The 20,445-nt window shown below is 45.9% G+C and overlaps 2 protein-coding genes and 1 pseudogene across 8 annotated transcripts; 1 reads left to right on the top strand and 2 right to left on the bottom strand.

Moving 5' to 3' along the window:
- Gm4276 (predicted gene 4276) lies at positions 2,589-3,114 on the bottom strand (annotated as a pseudogene).
- Positions 3,235-11,572, bottom strand: Trim10 (tripartite motif-containing 10). Of its 4 annotated transcripts, none has more exons than XM_017317359.1 (7): positions 10,740-11,572; positions 9,300-9,395; positions 8,499-8,729; positions 7,773-7,795; positions 6,787-6,926; positions 5,606-5,638; positions 3,235-4,246 (listed from the first exon to the last, which is right to left on the bottom strand). In XM_017317359.1, the coding sequence occupies exons 1-7, from the start codon at positions 11,187-11,189 to the stop codon at positions 3,705-3,707; spliced, it is 1,515 nt and encodes a 504-aa protein (XP_017172848.1). In that variant the 5' UTR covers positions 11,190-11,572; the 3' UTR covers positions 3,235-3,704. The 4 variants fall into 4 exon arrangements, with proteins under 4 accessions (XP_017172848.1, XP_017172849.1, XP_017172850.1 ...); XM_017317360.1 differs by having other exon boundaries at positions 10,761-11,571; XM_017317361.1 differs by having other exon boundaries at positions 6,787-6,902; positions 10,740-11,570.
- Positions 11,573-13,700: 2,128 nt separating this feature from the next.
- Trim15 (tripartite motif-containing 15) lies at positions 13,701-20,378 on the top strand. Of its 4 annotated transcripts, none has more exons than NM_001177872.1 (7): positions 13,858-14,332; positions 14,668-14,763; positions 15,877-16,107; positions 16,797-16,819; positions 18,170-18,285; positions 18,709-18,741; positions 19,572-20,377. In NM_001177872.1, exons 1-7 carry the CDS (start codon positions 13,967-13,969, stop codon positions 19,583-19,585), a joined length of 879 nt encoding a protein of 292 aa, NP_001171343.1. In that variant the 5' UTR covers positions 13,858-13,966; the 3' UTR covers positions 19,586-20,377. The 4 variants fall into 4 exon arrangements, 2 of the variants coding, with proteins under 2 accessions (NP_001171343.1, NP_001019305.1); NM_001024134.2 differs by having other exon boundaries at positions 13,881-14,332; positions 19,486-20,377; XR_385361.4 differs by having other exon boundaries at positions 13,701-14,332; positions 18,170-18,741; positions 19,486-20,378.
- The last annotated feature ends 67 nt before the right edge of the window (positions 20,379-20,445 follow it).

Genomic DNA, 20,445 nt, shown 5'->3' with positions numbered 1-20,445 from the left:
AAATAAAAGTCAACAAATCTTTTAATTTGAGAGGTAGAGGCAAGCAGATCTCCATCTTCTAGGCCAGCCTGGTCTACATAGTGAGTTCCCTGACTGTCAGATTTACACAGAGAAACTCTTATCTTGAAAAACCAAAAGGAAAAAAAAAGATGGAAAGAACGAAAGAAAGAAAGAAAGAAAGAAAGAAAGAAAGAAAGAAAGAAAGGAAGGAAGGAAGAAAGAGAGAAAGAAAGAAGGAAAGGAAGGAAGGAAGGAAGAAAGGAAGAAAGAAAGAAAGAAAGAAAGAAAGAAAGAAAGAAAGAAAGAAAGAAAGAAAGGAAGAAAGAAAGGAAGAAAATGAAAGGAAAGAAATACAAATTGTCTTCCAGAACTGCTGTCCCTTGTAGTGAGCATAGTCACCATGCTCACCAGGGTCACTCAACCACCAGGTTCCAAACAAGACAGTTTACAATAGTGTTTAAGAGCTCAGACGTCAGGCATGGATTATAAAGTCTGGCAGTATGATCTTGGACATGCAAATAACCTAATTTCACCAAGCCTCAGCTCTGTCCTCCTCTTCCTCATTCATCCCACCATGTATGTGTGCATGACTGTGTCTCACACACACACACACACACACACACACACACACACATGCGCGCTTTCTCTTTCCTCTCCTTGTCAACAGGGATTGATGTAGCTCAGACTAGCGTCAAATTTGCTGTTTCACTGTGTAGCAGAGGCTGACCTTGAATTCCCGGTCTTCCTGCTTTGACCTACAGACAGTGCATACATGTAACACACATAACTGTTTCCTTCATGTTAACCAGGGCATACTGAAGATTAGGGAGATGACTCCGTAAGTAAGATGCTTGCTGGGTAAGCATGAAGACTTGAGTTTGGATCCCCAGAATATAAGTAAAAGCTAAGCAGCTGCTTGTAATCTCAGCACTTGCAGGGAAAAGTCAGGAGAACCTCCAAACCAACTAGCTATCTAGACTAACCACAACTGGTTGTGAGCTCCAGGTTCAGCAAGGGTGAGCTCGAGGTTTGGGAAGAGACACTTAGTGGAGAGTGATTGAAGGAGATATCTGACATCGACCTCAGCCCCCCCCCCACCATATGCACATGTGTAGCCATGCATATAACCATGCATACACATACACAAAGCACACACACATAAAAAAAAGCAAAAGTGATAATAGATCGCACAGAGATCTACTCTCTGTAAGGACAATAAAGGGCATGAATTTGTATAGCAGGAAGAGAACTTCATATACACGTACTTTAGAGGTTCACAGTCATTTTAAATACTCAAGTAAAACCAGTACAAAGAGACAGGAAAATACAGTCCATTTTAGTGGAACATGGGGCTTGGGGGCTGTGAGTATATTTTGGCATTATATAGACACTTGTATATGCCATTATTTTTTAGACATATATTTTGTAGGAAATATTGAACACCCTGGAGAAAGTCCCTCCTCTGCAGCACCCCCTCCTCTGAGCAGCCATTATGGCCAAGCAAGTTCTTCCCACAGCAGCCACCACATTTTACTTCATTGTCTTCCCAGTGCTCCTTTTCTGTCTCAGATTACCAACAGCTACCACGGTTTGTACATAGCTAGCACAGGGGGGAAAATGTTTCTTTCTTCTTACTGAAAGGTTCTACATATTATATTACCCAACCAACTAGCTAGCCATTGTGCTACAGATAAAAGCAAATAAGATTCCTAATTTAAACATGACCACACTTTAGAGGTTAAAATAAAAACCTTCCATTCTATTGGGTAGGTTTGACGGATGACCATGATTCAACATAAATAGTGAGTCATGCCGATGTATGTGGACCCTAACAGAGCCAGCTTGGAAGTCCTACAGTGTCTTCTCAAGGAGTTACCAGGTTTTATCCAAATCCACTGCAGAATAGGATGATGTGGTGGTTTCAATGAGAATGGCCCTCATAGGCTCACGTGTGCTTGGGTCCCAGCTGGTGAGACTGTTTGGGAAGGATTAGGTGTGTCTTTGTTCGAGGATGTGTGTCACTGAGGGTGGGTTTTGAGGTTTCAAAGAGCTCACACCAGTTAGCTCCCCTCCTACCTCATGCTTGTGGGTCAAGATGTATTCTCTCAGGTGTTGCTCCAACACCACGCCTGCCTGCCTGCTTTAGGCTCTCTACCATGATGGCTATAGACCCTATGCCTCTGAAACTGTAAGCCCCAAATAAACTTTCTTTATAAGCTGTCCTGGTCTAGTGTCTTACTGCAACAGAAAAGTAACTACTAAGATAGACATTTTGCTTTTGTTTCTTGCCAGGAACTTTTGATTCTGAAAGTTCCCCCGCCCCCTTTTTACTGTATCCAATGCCTTTTATTTTTGTTTGACGCTGAAAAGACAGCACTGACACACCAAGCAACACCACTGGGTCTTGCTCACCCTGTTTTCAGGGGGGACAGGACCCTAAAAACATCTCTGAAGATGCACTGTGCCTAGTTCTGGAGTGTCTCCTTGTTAAACCACTTATAGATGATACTAGCCCTTTGCCCTCCCCATGAGGAAGAAAAATAGCATGTTTTGCACAACTTGACAATATGGGGTCCACAGCACTGCTACTTCCCAGAAAGATGCTAGTACAACTTGTGCATGTAGTCATCCAGTCTGCTTGGTAACCCGTTCCAGCCAACAGGGTTCTCCCAGGTGGTATTTCTTGTATAAGGCTGCCATTGAACTTGCCATGGTGATCATTAGACCTCTTGGTAAGAATGGGTTTATCACACTTCAGTGGTTTGTCCCATTTGGTACAACAGCCAGACGTAGCAATGGAGGTTGGTGCCGCTGGGAGGCCCAGACCTCACATAATCCAAGAGGACCCTGCTGCTGTTGCTGTTACTGCCTTTCATGATAGCCACCAGAAATTTGTGCCAACTTCTTATATTTGGAGTCCTTCCTGCAGGGACCATGTGAGTTTTTGAAGACTAAGGTATAGAGTTTTCCTGGGTCAACCCTTGAAATGTGATGGGCCTATTCTTAACTTGGGTGGGTGGACACTTTGCCCAGCTCATCCACCACCACCTGGTGCTGCGGCCACTCATGTACTCCCTGTAGGCTCAGCAGCTCAGCCCATTGGCTGATATCAGCAGGGACAGAGGTGGCTGGAGCCCATGGGAGAGCCCACAGTGTCCCTGAAATTCTTGTGAGAAGATGTGTTGAGAAGCCATGTCAGAGGCATGGCCCATGATGGTAGAACAAAGAAGATGCTTCCTTTTCAAATAATATTTTTATTTATCCTTCTGGAATTTAATTAATGTATATAGTGTACTTTGATCATATCCACTTCTCCAAAGTGTTTCTTGAAGATATGAAAAAAACTAGCTAATATCTTTGGAAGAAAACAAAATGAAGAGGCAAAGTTTTGTTTGAAATCACACAGCTGGTTGATTACAGGGCTTCACCTGGAATCCAGGTCTCGAGGCTTAAAATCCAGCACTGTTTGTACATCTATGTCTGTGCCCATTGATGCCAATGGTGAGAACAGCCAGCGCAGCCAAGGTCCCAGATACCCGAGTATCTGATGGGCACTGGGGAAAGGCTTGAACAATGAAGAAACTAAAGGTCCTACCACTTTGTCCCTTACTGACACATGCCAAACAATGTCTAAAAAATTCACTTTGTGCTTGGTGACCCAGCCGAGGGTCTGCTCCCAAGGGTGCTTGATTCCAGTCTCATACTCAGAGGAGGGAAACTGCACCTTCCTGACAGCTCAGGGAAAAACTGGACCCTCTGCCCCAGAGTCCAAACAAGGGAAAGATCTTCTGTGTAAAGGAGGCAGTGAAGGTATAGATATGCTCCTGAGTGACAGCATTGACGAAGGTTATCCAGCCTACCTCATAGTCAAGAGATACCTGCACCTTCCGGGGTTGCTCCTCCAGGGCCAGCCTTGTGGGGAAAGAACCCAGAGCTGAAACAAAGCCCCAAGCCAGCCTCACTGCCCATATTCCCTCCTCTGGTCTCAGCCTCAATTCTCCCTTCCGTCGTACATCTTCTCTGACCACACCTACAGTGCAGCTGCCTCCATGGGCCAAGTCAACATTCACCATCCAAGTGTGTCTCCCCCCTGTAAAACCACATTGGGCCAGAACACAGGTGACTCGATCAAAGCGTTGTGGAGTATCTGGTGAATTCTGCCATTTGTAGGAGAACCGAGCCCGTCGGTGGTCTTCAGAGAGGAGGAGCTTGGGGTGGGAAGTCTGGGGGTCTAGAGAGATATGAGCTATAAAATAAAACAAAACAAGGAACATATATGTCAATAGGTCAATGCTACAACCTACTAGGATGGCCTAAAAATCTTACTTCCATACCTGGATGCTAGTGTTGAATCAGCTGTGTGTTCCAGAACATGGGTATCGCTAAGGAACTGGTTAGACCTGCAGACTAAAAATCTGCATCCTAAGAGGATGTCATGGGGATGCATGTGCATTTTACAGTCAGAAAAGCCAGTTGCAAAGAGTATGCTGCCCCCGCATGGTCTACCATCCTCTGGAAAACTGTACAGCTCATGACTAGCATTCAAACCTCCTGCTGGTGAACACACAACCTGCCTCCCACATGGGCACCCTCACAAACTGCCTCTTCATACATAGCCTTATCCATGGCCTCCCACCTCTGTTGCTTCCCCTCAAGTACAGCGTTTTTGTACAGGGGCCACACTGATATCGACACGCAGCCACTTTCACATCTGTGCATCCTCCTCATGAACACACTCTCACACTTCCTCCCCCAAGTCCCAGCCAACCTCACCCATGATCAGCCTCTTACAGGCCTTTCTTACATAGCCAATGATACATCTGTACACACAGTCTCCCCTCTTAGCACAGCATCCTCATACATATTTTGTCTCACACAAAGTCAGCCTCATGCAGCCTCTACACACAATGCCCTTTCACACACTACATCGCAAATGGCTACTTTCCCACACAGCTTCCCATTACATCCTCTTCATATGTGATCCCCTCCCCAACAGCCTCCCTTCACAACAGCCTACTTCACACATAACCCTTCTGATAGTCACCCTCCTACATAATCTCTCTTGTACACAGCCTTCCTTCACACAACTGCCATTGCACACATAGCCTTCCTTACACACAGCCTCTCCCACATACAGCATCCCTTTAAATGAGCATCCCTCACATACAACTACCATCATACACAGCAACTGTCATACATGGCCTCCTCACATAACCTCTCCTCCCAAACAGCTTCCTTATACACAGCCCCTTCAACCACAGCCACCCTCACACACAACCACCCTCTAAATCATCTCTAGGTTGCTTATATTGTATAATACAATGTAAATGCTGTGAAAATATTTACATTACTTAGGAAGTAAGGAAAAGGGCAGAATCTTACCATATCACTACAAACTACTGTTTTTCTATCTGGGGTTGAATGTGGAATTTATTGATATAGGTATGTATATATGCTTATATACACAAGTATGTATGCTACATGTCATGTGGGTGTATGTAATATGTGTGTGAATGTTTAACATACTCTGCAGAACTCAGAAACATGGTTTTCCTTACTCAGAACTTTAAAAAATTCCCCCCATTCCTAATGCAGGGTGGCTTACCTGGCTCATAGTCCAACTCAAAACAGAGTTTTTCTGTGAGGAGGAAATAATGACAAGATGAGATTTCATTGGTCTCAAAACCGCAGAACACATCAGCGACGAGGATGGAAGGAACAGAGAGAAGAATGGAGGTGGAATCCTCTAGACCAGCGCTTCTAAGTTTGCTTGCATCCAAACATCTTAGAGCACTTACTGTGATTTCAAATCCAGACACCCTGGGGCAGGGCTGCAGATATGCAGGTATCTCACATGGGTTACTGATGCTCCTGGCCTAGAGCTCAGGGAGAAACCTGCTACCCCACCTCTGAGCAGATAGGGACTCTGCATACCTTGCCTTCTCTATCTTAACACACACATGTACTTAGGGAATAGATAATTAGGTTTATTTTTTTCCACTTGGAAATAATGTTTAGGCCGGTCATTAGTCAGTCTTTGATTAGAGTAAAACGTTGTCTACTGTCTAGCCCATTGCAGGAAGTAGGTTTCCAGAAATGTCCTCCCAGGGGAATGTTTTTCGTGGGTGTGACATATAGAAATATGTGACATTGTTCATGACTTCACCGTTGGTGGGGAGCAGAAAGTCATAACATACATTTCAAACCTTCTTGGCTGGCTGCCATATGACTCCTTCTTCTGGGAAAGGAGTGCAGCCCAGTTCCTATAATGGTGTCTCAGTTTAGACAGCCATTACAATAAAAAGAAGTAGGGGGAAAGGCTGGGCACATGGGTCAGTGTAGAGCACTTGTTTAAGCCCTGAGTTCAGCTTTCAGGAGTGCAAAAAACCAGTGACAGAAAGCAAAGGAGGAGGGAAGGATCAGCTTCCACGGTGAGGCAGATACTGCAACCGACTACAGTTAACCATCAAAACCCACACTGCATCACACCTGCCTCTGAGAATCCTCGGTGATGCAGAGTCATGGATGTTGCTAATCACTATTTTTCTACTACGTTATGGCACAACTGGCCAGATATGTTTAATAGGTTGATCCCCAACTCCCAACTCCTCACTTTTATCATGTCTCTTTGAGGCCACACAGTCCCAAGAGTTAGATTTTACCGGACTTGGCAAATAAGAAAATCAAGGTATTGAAGGAAATTAGATGTGCTAAAATACATAGTGCCGCCATTTGGCAGTGGAGGCAGGAGGCCATTCCTAAGCTGGGGGGGGGGGGTCTCCTTACCCAGAAATGTCTTCATCTCCTGCCGCAGAGGGATGGCCTGTTGGGGGAAGTCCCGGATCCTTTGGCCCAGCTCTGGGGATATAGCCTCGGGTTTCCGGCACTTTCTGGTTTCACATCTAGGGGCACAGAAATGGCAGAGTCTGGGAATTAAAAAAATTTAAAAAAAAATATTTTAAAAATATACTTAACTTTTTAAATTAAGTAATTTAAAAAATGCTAAAAACAAGCCAGGCGGTGGTGGTGCATGCCTTTAATCCCAGCACTTGGGAGGCAGAGCCAGGCAGATTTCTGAGTTCGAGGCCAGCCTGGTCTACAGAGTGAGTTCCAGGACAGCCAGGGCTACACAGAGAAACCCTGTTAAAAAAAACAAAAAAACAAAAAAACTAAAACAAAAACACCCCAAAAACAAAACAAAAAGCAAAAACAAACCAAAACAAACAAACACAAAAACTAAAAACTAAAAAAAAATCAAAAAATTCTTAAATTAAAAATTAAATCTTTAAAAGATGCTTAATTTTATGTGTAAGGGTATTTAGCCTGCATGTATTTATATATATCGTATAAATGCAATTGTTCATGGAGAACAGAATAGGGTATAGGATCTACTAGGTATGAGCTATTGTATGGATTCTGGGAACTGAGCCCTGGGTCCTCTGCAAGAGCAACAAGTGCTCTTAACCACTGAGCCATCTCTCCAGCCCCAGAATTATTGTCTTCTAATGATGTCCCCAGACAGCCATCTTTTTCTAACAAGGCCTTGAGGAGCAACTTCCCACATAGAGACTTGGATCCGCTCAGATGGACCCCACTGCTGCACAAGTGGGTAGATCTACAGCACTATCTGAGAACACATTTGAGCATTTGTACATTTATATATGACTGTACCCTAAACTGAGAAAGTGGTTTATTTTCACGTCAATAACTAGGTACGTGGTGTATGGATGAATGTCTATGGGGAAGAAAAAAGTAGATACTTTATCACTAACCTTATTAGAGTGCTTCTGATATCCTGAGAGGGGAAAGGAAGAAAGGAAAGGAGGGAGGGAGAGAGGGAGGAACAGATGGACAGAGAGAGAGAGAGAGAGAGAGAGAGAGAGAGAGAGAGAGAGAGAGAGAGAGAGAATTAGGTTCTAGTTTTTCTCTCCCACTTTTGTTATGACCATAAAACCCAAAATACTGCCGTATTCCCAGCCTTGGACATTAAGACCAGAACCCAGACCTTTGTTTCATGGACAGAGTTGATGATACGACCTACTTCTCCCCAGCTATAGGCAAAAGTGAGCAAGTTCTACACCAAAGTCTCTTATTTCCCAGTACCCAGTGCATCTCCCTAAAGCATGCTCCTGGAACCCCAATAACTCTCCTCCAGTTCAAGGAAGTGGTACAGTCTAGGAAGAACTTCCTGGCCATGGAGGGGAAAGTTTTGCTTTGGAGGCAACACCTGGCACTTGTTTGCACAGTGTGTGATACGTCTCAGGAGCAACTTCCACCTCCTTTTACTGTCATATCCTCATTTCCTCTCCATTCTACGGAGGGCAGGAAGGAGAGACCAACAACAGAGAGCACAGTGACCAGGCAGCTCTTGGGGAAGCACAGATTACAATCCAACCCCCTTTCCCCATGTACCTCCTCCATCTTCAGTGCCTAAACATGTATGTCAAGGAGGTACCAATTAGGCAGTAATTCCAGAGACCCTGGAGGCCAGGCCTCACCGTCAGGAGCCCCCTGGCTGTCCTCTTGTTCTTCTCCTCCAGCTCCTCAATCAGGGTGCTGAACCGGCAGATCTCCCCAGTGGCCAGGGAATCAAACTCTTCCTGCTGCTTCAAGATGTCCCCGTCTAACCCCTCCAGTTGTGCTAAGAGGGCAGTCTGCTGTTGCTGCAGGAACTGGCTCAGATGCGCAAACTGTGAGATCACCTGTTGCCTCTTGGTGGCCACCTGAGTCTGAGAAGGGAAGATGAGAGCCAGGGAGAACATTTTACTCTCCTCACAGCGAGATCTTCTCCCATCTTTTCCCCCTCTTCCTGTGGCATCTCATCTGTCCTTTCTTCCCTTTCCTTATAAATTCCCACTTCCCTCTTGATCTATGCCCACACCTCCCAAGGTTAGGCAGTAAAATCAGAGCCCCCTACTCCTGCCTGCTCCTCAGCCCCCATAAGGATGTGGAGCTATGTTCTTTCAGCTTGTCACTCCATTTCTGGGAGCGACACAGCCCAGCTATTGCCTCCCTATCACTACTGTGGCTTCTAAAAGGGGCTCAGAGTAGACCCCAGAGATGCTGGCCTCGTACACATCACCAGGCTGTTAGAGGCAGGATCGCACTAATTCCTGCACTGATTTGATAAGGAAATGAACCTTAATCTCCATTCTTACAGGTGAGTACGTCAAAGTTAGAGAATCGATGGAAGAAATAATATCAAAGACAGGATTCCGATTCAGAGAGCTCCACGTCTCTGCTCTGTGAGCCTTAGACTCTGGGAGAAGGAGCTGGGCCTGGGGAGGGTGGAGACGTACCAGGAGCACCTGTATTCTTTTGTTTTCTCTTGACTGGGTTTCTTGAATCTCTTCTCTCTCTTTCCTTAGACACACGAGACACTTCTGTATTTGTTCCTGGGTAGAAGGAGCATGAAGTATTAAGATGCAGAAAGTAACTGTAGAGGGATGTCCCTCCCTTCTATGCGTGGAAGCAAAGTGCGCTGGGGATGAGTGTGAACCCCAGCACCTTGAGAGATTCAGGGTCTTCGTTCTTGTTCTCATTTTGAGGCTGGATCTCATGTAGTCCAGGCTTACCTCAAACTCAGGATCTTCTTGCCTCAGTTTTCCCAACAGTAGGATCATAGGTGAGCACCCCCAGACCTGGCCTTGAGTCTTATGACTCTTGCTTTATGTCCTAGAGATTTTGAGCAGGGCTTCCCCCCATTCTCATCTACCATCAAAGGTCATGACTTTGCTTCTCCTTTGAGCCCTTCTCTGCGTTAAACAGCTACCTACTTTTGCATCTGCCAAGTATTACCTATGAGCTCCACATGTTCTTAGCTGGAACTGAAATCATGTCACCCAGAGGAAATACATGCAAACAACGTCTCCCTTTTTACTAGAACCAATAATCTAGAAATGGTACACAAGGTGAGAAGAAATTTAGATGCAAAAATAATTGATGCCCAGTTTTATAAATTGTTCTAGATTAGAGTTAGGAACAAGCAAACACATAAATATCTATGTGTGTATGTGTGTTTAGAAATACATACAGACAAGCTGGGGATGTAGCTCAGTTATTAGAGCGCTTGCTTAGCATGCACAGGACTCCTAACCCTGCATCAAACGAGTGTGGCAGCATATGCCTATAATCCCTTCATCCAGGGGTAGAACTAGAAGAATCAGAAATTCAAGGTCATCCTAGGCTATATAATTAGTCTGAGGCAAGCTGGTCTCACTATGAAAAGATCACTAATAAATTGCTACATCATACATACAAATGCCTGCTCATAACAAAATATGGTATAAAAGCAACTAAAACCAGCAATGCACTCACTTAATGGAAAATAAAAAAGTATATGCCACAAATATTCACCCAACCAGCCCATTCAGTTACACGCTTCAAACAGAACACACTCAGACCATCCCTCCACAAACAAGGCGTTCACTCTTGTACATAAACAAGCACTGTCATTCCCTAAAATCCAAACTTCAAGCACACTTAACTGATACAGGACACACACACACGTTTGATGGTTCATCCGTTCAGAAAGGATTTACTATGGTCCACAAGGAAACAACATAGAACTCTTAATTATAACTCCGTGCTTCTCTGTGCTTCAGTATGTGCCTGGCTGATCAAATAAGGTAAAAAAAATTGGAGTCCGGATGCTCCTTCCAGCCCAGAATCCACACCACCTTTCTACTTCCCTTAGTCCAATCCAGCTCTCTCAAGGGTGCCCCAGAGCCCCTTCCTACCCTGTAGGGATCCTCTCCTACCCTGTAGGGACCTGCTGCGTCCTCCAGGAAGCGCACAGTGTGAGCCCCATGCTGTCCGGTTTCGCGGCATACCACACACAACTGTGCCTCATCCTCCTCGCAAAAGAAGTAGATTTTCTCCCCGTGTTCCGGACAGGCATCCTCCACCTCCAGGCCTCGCGTGGACGCCAGCTGAAGGCGCTCGATGTTCTCCACCACATTGGCCAGCTGCCAGTTGGGCCGGAAGCTCCCTGGGCGGAAGGGCTCTTTGCAGAGCGGGCAGCTGAGGGACTCCTCTGATTCTGGACCTGGGATCTCGCAGTAGCGAGTGAGGCAGCCACGACAGAAGTTGTGGCCACAGTCAATGGTGACTGGCTCCCTCAGGGTGCCTTGGCAGATGGGGCAGTTGACCTCATCTGCCAGGCTAGTCACAGAAGGAGCTGAGGCCATGTCAATCCTACCAGGCCTTCTGACGCTGGAAGTCACCGTCTCTGCTCACCCTCCACACCCACATCAGGCCTGAACACCAACATAGTCACCCACACTGGGACAAGGGACCCAGTTACATCTCTGGCACCAGAGCCCCTTGTCCTGCTCTCCCAGGAGCAGACACACTCCTGCCAACAGCATAGGTGAAGAAATAGAGGAGGAAGGCCCAGGGGCTCAAAGCACCATAAGTTAACTCTCTGGACCAGTTCCCATGGCCTGGAGCTCACTGCAACTTTCTGTCCACCCGAAGCTGCTCACAGTCTCTCAGCAGACCACTGTTGAAAGAGATCTTTTCTTCAGGGGCAGGGAGGAGCTTGACTCACAGCTACTGCCACCCCAGCTCTTAAACATAGCCACCTGTCTCCAGGGAGATTGGAGGTATCAGCCAGTACAAGGCTAGTGGCCAGGGGAGTGTGGGGACTCAGATAAGGCTCTTGAGCTGGGGTGTGCACAGCACAAGGAACTGTGGTGATGCCTCCATGGTCCTATAACAGGCTTTAAAAGAGGGCCGAGAGAAGGGAAAAAAAAAACAAAAACAACAACAACAACAACAACAACAAAAAACGTATGAGGGAGGAAAAATAGAGCCAGCATTATTTATTTATTTATTTATTTATTTATTTATTTATTACCATGACTACATATCTCCCACTGATAGACGGAAGCACTTTAAACAGTTTTTTTTTTTTTTTTTTAATTCCACCTTGGCTCTATCACATCCTGCTGTTTGGACCTCCATTTTGCAAGCTCCTCCAGGTTCCCTCCACTCATCCAAGGGGAACCAACAGAGTGCAGGTGACTGTGATCTATCTGCAAGTCAAAGCTATGTGTCTTCCAGGAGATTCAGTCTACCAGAAACCCAAAGGACAAACAGACATGGTGGCACATGCCTGTGATCTCAGCACCTGTTATCCAGAGATGGGAGAATCAGGAGTCCTCAAGACCAGCCTCTGCTTGTATAGCAGCTCAGAGGCCAGTCTGAGCTACGTGAAATGTGTCTTGAGGAAAAAAACAATCAGTGAAAGTCACATATATGCAATGTAAATGTTTCTGGTTGCCAATATGAGCTGGGCCCCAATGGAACAGAATTATATATAAAGGGACATTATTGGGAAACCGGGTATTTTGAATACTGACAGTAAACTCACTAATAGATTGCTAAAGTTCTTTAAATTATATAGTTTTTATTATTACTGTGTATATGTGTGTATGTGTGTGCATGTGTAGGTGTGTGTGCATGTGTATATATGTGTGTGCATGTGTGCATGTGTAGGTGTGTGTGTGTGTGTGCGCGCGCTTGCGCGCTCGTATTCTGGCATAAATGTAGAAATCAAAGGACAACTTTGTGGAGTGAGTTCTTGCCTTCAACCATGTTGGTCCCAGGGCTAGAACTCAGGTCTTTGGCTTGGCAGCAGTTGCTTTTACCTGATGCGGCATCACACCGGCCCATGTTAAATTTTTTAATGACACCGTGGTTGTGTGGATGAATTCCTCACTCTGAGGAGATATATGTTGTATTTATGGAAGAGAGAGCAGATGGCCCAATACTTACAAAATTCAAAAATGCACAAAGGCATTCATGCCACTATTTCTCCACACTATCAATAAATTTGAATGTTTCTCATAATAAGGGTGAGAAAAATATTATAAGACAAAAAGTAAATATTAGTAGTATATTTAAGTTAGTCCAATGTTTCCAAAAATATTTTTGAGCATAGAGTCAACATGAAATACTAGCGATATATCACATGTCTCTGTAGTGATGTGAAATCGTTTATACAAACAGCACATCTCAGCCAGGGCCGACCACATATAATTAGACAGCTGTTCTAAGGATGCATTGTCAAGTGGGAAGGTAGGGCAGGAAGAAGGGGTGTGTGAAACATGAAAATAGGTGGGATAAAAAGACCTGGTGAGCACGAGGGTCTGGCTTTGTCCACAGGGCAGGTGAATGCCTAGGGATCCTGGCAGCTTGTCCACAGGGCAGGAGAATGCCCAGGGACCCTGGCGGCTTGATCTCTGACCCAGTTTTGGGAAGAGCTGGAATCCAAATACCCCAATGCCTTCTGTCTTGTGGCTGTCAAACTCTCTGATCCTTAGAAATCCTCTTTGCCTTTCAATTTGTATCTCTTTCTCCACACTTGTCCCAATGAGTTGTTATTAAATTGGTTGTTCTGGAGTAATTTCTTGGGGTGGTGGTGGTGGTGGTGGAGGTGGTGGTGAGTGCATATTGCCAGACGAGGGGAACGTGCATTTGGGCTCGAAATTCGAGGTCAGTCTCAACATCACAGGCTGGACTCTGATGCCACTGCCAGCCTCCTAGCCTGAACTATGGCTCTCACCTGCCCAGCGTGACAGGAAGCGGCTCCTCCCCAATGGCCTCACCTCTCTGTAGCCAAGAGATTCCAGGAAACCCCATTTCCAAGTGACCTCATGATGCAATACGCTGCTCCCCACCCAAGGGACCGAAGGCGACAGGAGTGGAGAGCTAGGTCACCTGCCTGCCCCTGGGAAACGCTGGGTAGTCAAGACGCCCTGGAGTTTGGACCTGCTTAGCTGCTGGGTTCTGGGCGTGGCAGCCAGGTGACCTCGCTGAGCTGACATTCCTGCCTTTCTTTCAGCCTCCGATTCCTTTGCTTCTGTGACAGTGACGCACTTAAAAGTGACTCAGTTTCAGGGAAAGGAAATTGGAGTGGACCGAGTCAGAAGACTGTGGACAGGCAGGGGAAGGCACGGTGATGCCCTCAACCCGGTCCCTGCGGGGACTTCACCAAGTAGCCTGTCCTGTCTGCACCCGACCCTTGCAGGATGCGGTGACCACAGCCTGCGGACACACTGTCTGCCTACTCTGCCTCCCGCGCACCCCAATGGGAGCCCAGCTGCTGTGCCCTCTCTGTCAGGGGGCAGAAGAGGAGAAAATCCAGGCCGCAGTGGCCCCGGTGTCCCTAGGTCCCCTGAGCGAGACCTACTGTGAAGAGCACGGAGAGAAGATCTATTTCTTCTGTAAGACAGACGCGGAGCTGCTCTGCGTGTTCTGCAGGGAGGGCCCCGCCCACCAGGCACACACTGTGGGGTTCCTGGATGAAGCCATCCAACCCTACAGGGTAAGGAGCTGAGGCGCTGCTTCGTGGGGGCAGGATGGTGACCTGATGTGGGTGAGTGAAGGAAAAGGGATAGAGATTTACTGTCTAAAATCCTCTCAGTCCTCCTCTTTGCTCCTGGTTTCCCTGCGGGCACATACACCTTACTTACCACACACTTTCTATCTCCATAGTGCCACCCAACCCAATTCTTGCCCTAAATGGTGATACAATGAAGGTCAAGGATTAGGACTCTTGTCAGTTTGAATCTCTCAGCCTCGGTGGTGTGTCCACAACATAGCACACGGTATTTGCCAGTGGGATTATTCACCGACCCTCTGCTTTCTTTTTTCTGACAGGATCGTCTCAGGAGTCGGTTAGAAGCTCTAAGAATGGAGAGGGACAAGATAGAAGATAGGAAATGTCAAGAAGACCAGAAGCTCCAGGAGGTTCTGGTAAAGATCACACACACACCTATGGCTGTCTGTTCCTTTGTTCCAGTTTGTTTGTTTAGGTACAGAGTCTCATGTAGCTCAAACTGGCCTCAAAGTCACTACTTAGCGGATCCTATTTTCTCTGCCCCCACAGGTGCTGGAATTACAGGCATGTGCCACCATCCTAACATGTTGGGTAGCTAGCTCAGTATGAACAGTGGTTGCGTAGAATACATGGAGCCCTATATTCAATACTCAGCACTGAATAGGAGTGTTCTATAATTGCAGCACTTGGGTGATGGAGTTAAGAGCGTCAAAAGCTCAATGTCATCTTTGACTTCATTGTGAATTGAGTTTGAGGCCAGCCTAGAATGCATAAGACATGGACATGTATCTCAAGAAAAAAAATAAATTACAACAGTTATTCATGAGTCTAAAGAAGACATAGTAGTTAGTTTTGTGTGGTTAGTTTTGTTGTTGTTTTTGTTTGTTTGCCAAATTGACTCAAGCAAGGGTCATCTGGGAAGAGGGAACCCTTCCTAAATGAGGAATTGAAAACAAAAAATCAGCCGAGAAAAACATTTCTTTCAGATTGGCTGTATGTGGTAAGTCTGTGAGACATCGTGATTATTGATTTGGGAGCATCCAGCCTACACTGGGTCCGTGGTCCTAACAATCTAAGCAAGCAGGCTGAGCATGCCACGGAGAACCTGCTGTTTCTTCACAGCCTCTGCCTCTGGGCTCCTGTTTGAGTTCCTGCTCTGGGTTCTCTCAGTGATGCACTGAGATGTGAAAGTAGAAAATGAAATAAATCCTTTCCTCCTCAACTTGGTTTTTGCCAACGTTCTATCATAGCACAGAGAAGAAAACTAAAACAGTAGAATATTATAGCTATGAAAGGATTTTTTTTTAAGTTAAGTGTGACTCTAAAGAGTTCCATATGATATTGTTACAATCTCTGGCTAAGACAACAGCTCAGAGCTCATCATCTGCAAGTGTATCTTGGGATCTATCTCTTTCTACCATTGTATTATTTAAAGAAATGAGTCCTGTAATGGCTTACTCCTGTCTCTTAATAAGTACACAGATGATCCTTATGGGAGCCAGTTCTGAGCCTCCCCCATATCCTCACAGATGCAGGTTGAAAGCAAAAAGCATCAGGTAGAAGCTGCTTTTGAAAGGCTGAAGCGGGAGCTTGTGGACCAGAGATGCCTCCTGCTGAACAGGCTGGAGGAACTAGAACGGCAGATCTGCAAGGAGAGGGAAGAGTACATCAGCAAAGTCTCCCAGGAGGTCGACCGGCTGAGTACCCAGGTGGAGGAGCTAGAGGAGAAGTGTCAGCAACCAGCAAGTGAGCTTCTGCAAGTAAGAGACTCCACAACCCTACCACCTAGTGCGACAGCAGAGGGTTTACAGGAAGCAGGTGCTGGAAGGTGATGGGGATTACCTCGATTGAGAAGGTGTGTGTGGGGGGAGGGGGGTCTGCTTTTTATGGCTCAAAAAACTAGAGAACTTCCCAAGGCATGCACGAGGATTATGCAAAGATGGCCATCATCAGACCATCTTGAGTTTGGTGTTGTCAGCCCCTCCCACTTTGTCACTTGGGTGACTCTCTTAGTTTCTCTAAGCATGGGATGATTGTTTCAGGGAGTGGTAAGCCATGTAAGGAATAACCCATGTGTGGTGCTGAGCATGGTCCCCAATACACAGGAAGAGCACCATCAATATCCTTGTGTGGTTACCACAATCCTGCCCCACATCGGTGCCAACTTGGAACTCAGACTGGTCTCTGCTCTCTATCATTTCTTAATCACTTGTGTGGGGGGGGGGCATGGTGGGCAGAACAACCAGAGCAAAGGAACTGGCTGGCTGCAGAGTCCTACCTACTTTAGTCAGGAAAAAAGAAGAGAGCAGTGAAATGCACACTAAGTAATTAAGAGGCTCCAGCACTCTGGGTAGGAGTTTTTAGCTGATATTAAGACAGAAAGATTTAGAGTCCCTGATGGGGAAGGCCATGTGGAAAGTAAGTACATGTTTTTGTGTTTCTTTTGTAGGATGCCAGACTCAATCAGAGCAGGTAAGGCCCTCCCCAGTTCTGCCTCCTTTATGTGCATCTTATGACACAGCCATCCATCTGGACCCTTGTGGATGGTTCCAGAAAACACTGATGGATACCCAGGTCACTCCCTCTCTTACTATCAACTCGAACTCAGTAAAATGATGAGTTGAAACTGGACATTGTGGCTCATGCCTTTAGTCCCACCACTTGGGAAACTAAGGCAGAGAGTTCACTATATGTTCGAGGCAAGTCTGGGCTACAGAGTGAGAGCCTACTTCAAAATAAACAACTAAATAACTAATAAAAATAAATTTACTGGTTTTGGTTGACCAACACCAATTCCGTTGGTTTTTTGAGATGTGCTTTTGACCCTCAAAGCAAAGTTACATATAACAGTCATGGGTTTAGAATGCTCCAGGAATTTTTAAAAAATTATTTGTATTTTATGTGTATGGGTGTTTTGTTTATGCATCGTATGTATGGCTGGTGCCAGAGGAAAACAGAGGAGGCAGGGAGATGCCCTGGAACTGGAATTACAGATGGTTGTGAGCCACCATGTAGATACTGGATACTGAATTGTGGTGTCTGACATGACCAGTTCCCAGAAGTATCTTTAATCCATGAAATATATTTTAGTGTCTGAAAATTCTAAAGCCATTTAAAAGTGTCTCCAAACATGCTTCTCAACGAGCGTTTGGATTAAAGTCAAGAAGCATGTGGTGGGAATTGTGTGATAGAGCATCTGAGAGAGAAGGGCCTATGCAAAGCCACACAGCCAGAGTAATGAGGACCGCAAAGGGACCCGAATCTCCCTCTTCCCAGCAATTTTCCCATTGTACAAACCAGCACACAGATAGAAAGAAGCAGGGCGGTTTCTCCACTTCTCTCTAGAGGTGGAGAGGGCTGATAGCCTCTGCCCCTTTCTGCTAGAACAGACTCAAGCTCCAGTGCTCAGGAGAAAGTTAAAATTAGCTCCTCCTGCATCTAATGAAAAGTCCATCATTTTGGAAACCATTCTTACTTACAGATGGTAAATCCCAATTATACTGAATCTAATTTTTATAGCAGACACTAAGATCATCTTTCAGTCCATCTTTTCCCTGTGTCTCCCAAGTATTACTTTTGAAGGCTGGAGGGATGGCTAAACATGATTAAAAACTGATTGCAGCTTTCCCAGAAGACTGCAGTTGGGATTCCTAGCTCCCAGATGAAGCAGCCCACAACAAACTTTAACTTCAGCTCTAAGGCATCTGAAACGCTCCTCTGACCTCTTACGGAAGCCATACACTCAAACACACACACATATATATGCACATAGATAAAATGAAGTATTTTATTTTTGGAATTTGACTTCCAACTTGTCTGCAGGTACGAGCTGAAGACTTTTGTGAGCCCAGAGGCCATTTCCTCTGATCTTGTCAAGAAGATCCGAAACCTCCACAGGAAAATACTTAGCCTCCCAAAGATGATGAGGACATTTTCAGGTAAAGGGGTTCAGGATCCCATTAGGTGTTCTACCTTCCACCTGTCTCCATCTTTCCTCAATTTCAATACCTGGTCCATAACCATCAAGCATAGTAGGACATGTCTGTAATGCCAACACTAGGGAGACTGAGGCAGGAGGCTAGCTTGGACTACATAGTGAAACCCAAACAAAAATAAGCAAACAGTGGCTTGGGTTAAGCATCTTCTCTCCTCATACCTTCCCACAAGACCTCACTCTACTCAGGGAGCAGTTCCCCAGATTGTGGTCTCCCCTGTCCAAGGATAGAGGCCCTGGAGGTCCAGGCAGGTGAGGCACACTTCTCGTGTATCCCTGTCCTCACGCTCTAGCCAGGACACCCTCCCCTTGGGAGTATCTGTAGGAGATATTAAGTCTCACAGATCTTTGTTTCTCCTTTCTTCAGAAAACTTGATGCAGCATCTGGAGACAGATTCAGGTAATCAACAAGGGCTCTGGGGGGTCAGGGTTTCCCCTGATACCCATTCCACCCATGGCCACAAACAGCAATGAGATGTGCTTACCTGACACCTGACTGCTTGGGGTCTTGGGTCTATTAACCCTTTTCTTCCTACCATTGCTCCTACACTATAAATCCATTTGAGCATTTAATGAATGCATGCAAGGACCTCCGCACAGTACCTGACACACAGTGAATGCTAAATATTCTCAGTTACATGTAGACACTCATCCATAATATGTATTAAGCCCCTGAGCTTTGTCCAGAATTATGCTAGATTCTCTGTAGATTTGAAATACTGTCTATTAAAAACCTAGCATTTGCTGGGCATGGTGGCACACACAGTTACAACCCCAGCAGTTGAGTGATAGAGGCAATTAGACTGCCACAGGTTTGAGGTCAGCCTGGGCTACAAAGTCCGTTTCTGGGAGGCAGGATGTAGGGAGGGGCTGGGTTCTAAGGATGTATTAATAACTTCCTGCTAGAGTTTGCTTGCCTACCCCATAAAGCCCTAGTGCCACAAAACAGGGACCAGGGGAGGAAAGAGCAAAAATATTTACTTTCAAATTGGAGCTTAATCGTTCCCACAAGCACTTGTCTGTTCTTATATTGATCCCTACTTCTCTAACGTACTGTAGAAAATTTACCCACTCACCTGGTTAAAATGCAAGCTCTTGTTTGGGTAGCCTAGGGCAGGGGCCAAGATTTTGTGTTTCTTAACAGGCTCCTAGGTACTGTGCTGCTGCTGTTCTGGCCACTTCACTTTAAGAAACAAATCCTCAGACACAGCTGTCACTCCTGTCCTTCAGAAACAGAAGCCTAGGAAGCAGGCAGCCTGGATGGATGCCGCTCCATCCTGAAGCGGGGAAGAGGTGTCACTCTGGACCCACAGACCACAAAGCCAAGTCCAGTCCTCTCTGTGATTGCCACTTGAGTGGCGGCTGCATCATGAGAATGGTCCCCTAAGTGTCCAGGGTGAGGGGATGGCAGGACCTGAGCACCAAGGACATTGTCTGGGCCATAATACTTTTGCTCCAACTGGCCAGCGCCCACCTGCCATGCAAAAGGAGACACAGCTGTCCTGCGCAGTGTAGATGTGACCAGGTGTGGGAGAGACCTTGCAAATGTCCCACACCAAGGCTTCAGTCACCATCTTTTTCTAACCCTATCCCACCTGGAAAGTAAGTTCCTCTGCCTGCCTTTGAAAGACTAAGGTGGAGCCAGGGAAATGCGGCAGACACACCAGCACCCTTGGAACCCAGCTCTGTCCCTAGCATTCAAATGGGAATCTTGTGTAGCAAGTCCTTTCACTCCTGTTCCTGGACACGGTGATCTCTCTGAATGGAGAGCCAGCAGACAGGAAGGCATTGTCCTAGACACCAGCAAAGCTATGAGTCAATGGGATTTGGAAGGGAAGCAAACAAAAAGCTGTAAAAGCTTCAAAATGACCACTGTAGGGTAACCAGGAACCTGTGACTTGTACTAATTTATGACTTTTGGACACGAAGCTGGAGATGCTACAGGGCTTCATCAACAACTCTGGGTGGACCCTAAAGCCCCTTCAGCTCATTTATCTACGTTCTGAGAGGATGTTTTAATAAAATATGTAACCTAAGGGCCTTTGTGTTTTGTGTCTAATCTGTTTATTGTGGCAACTTATAAGGAGGATGGGCAAGATTGTTT

This window comes from Mus musculus, chromosome 17 (genome assembly GCF_000001635.26).
Source record: "Mus musculus strain C57BL/6J chromosome 17, GRCm38.p6 C57BL/6J".
Taxonomy (NCBI): domain Eukaryota; kingdom Metazoa; phylum Chordata; class Mammalia; order Rodentia; family Muridae; genus Mus; species Mus musculus.
Note: the sequence above shows the minus strand (reverse complement) of the source record. Positions and strands in the feature narration are given on the sequence as shown.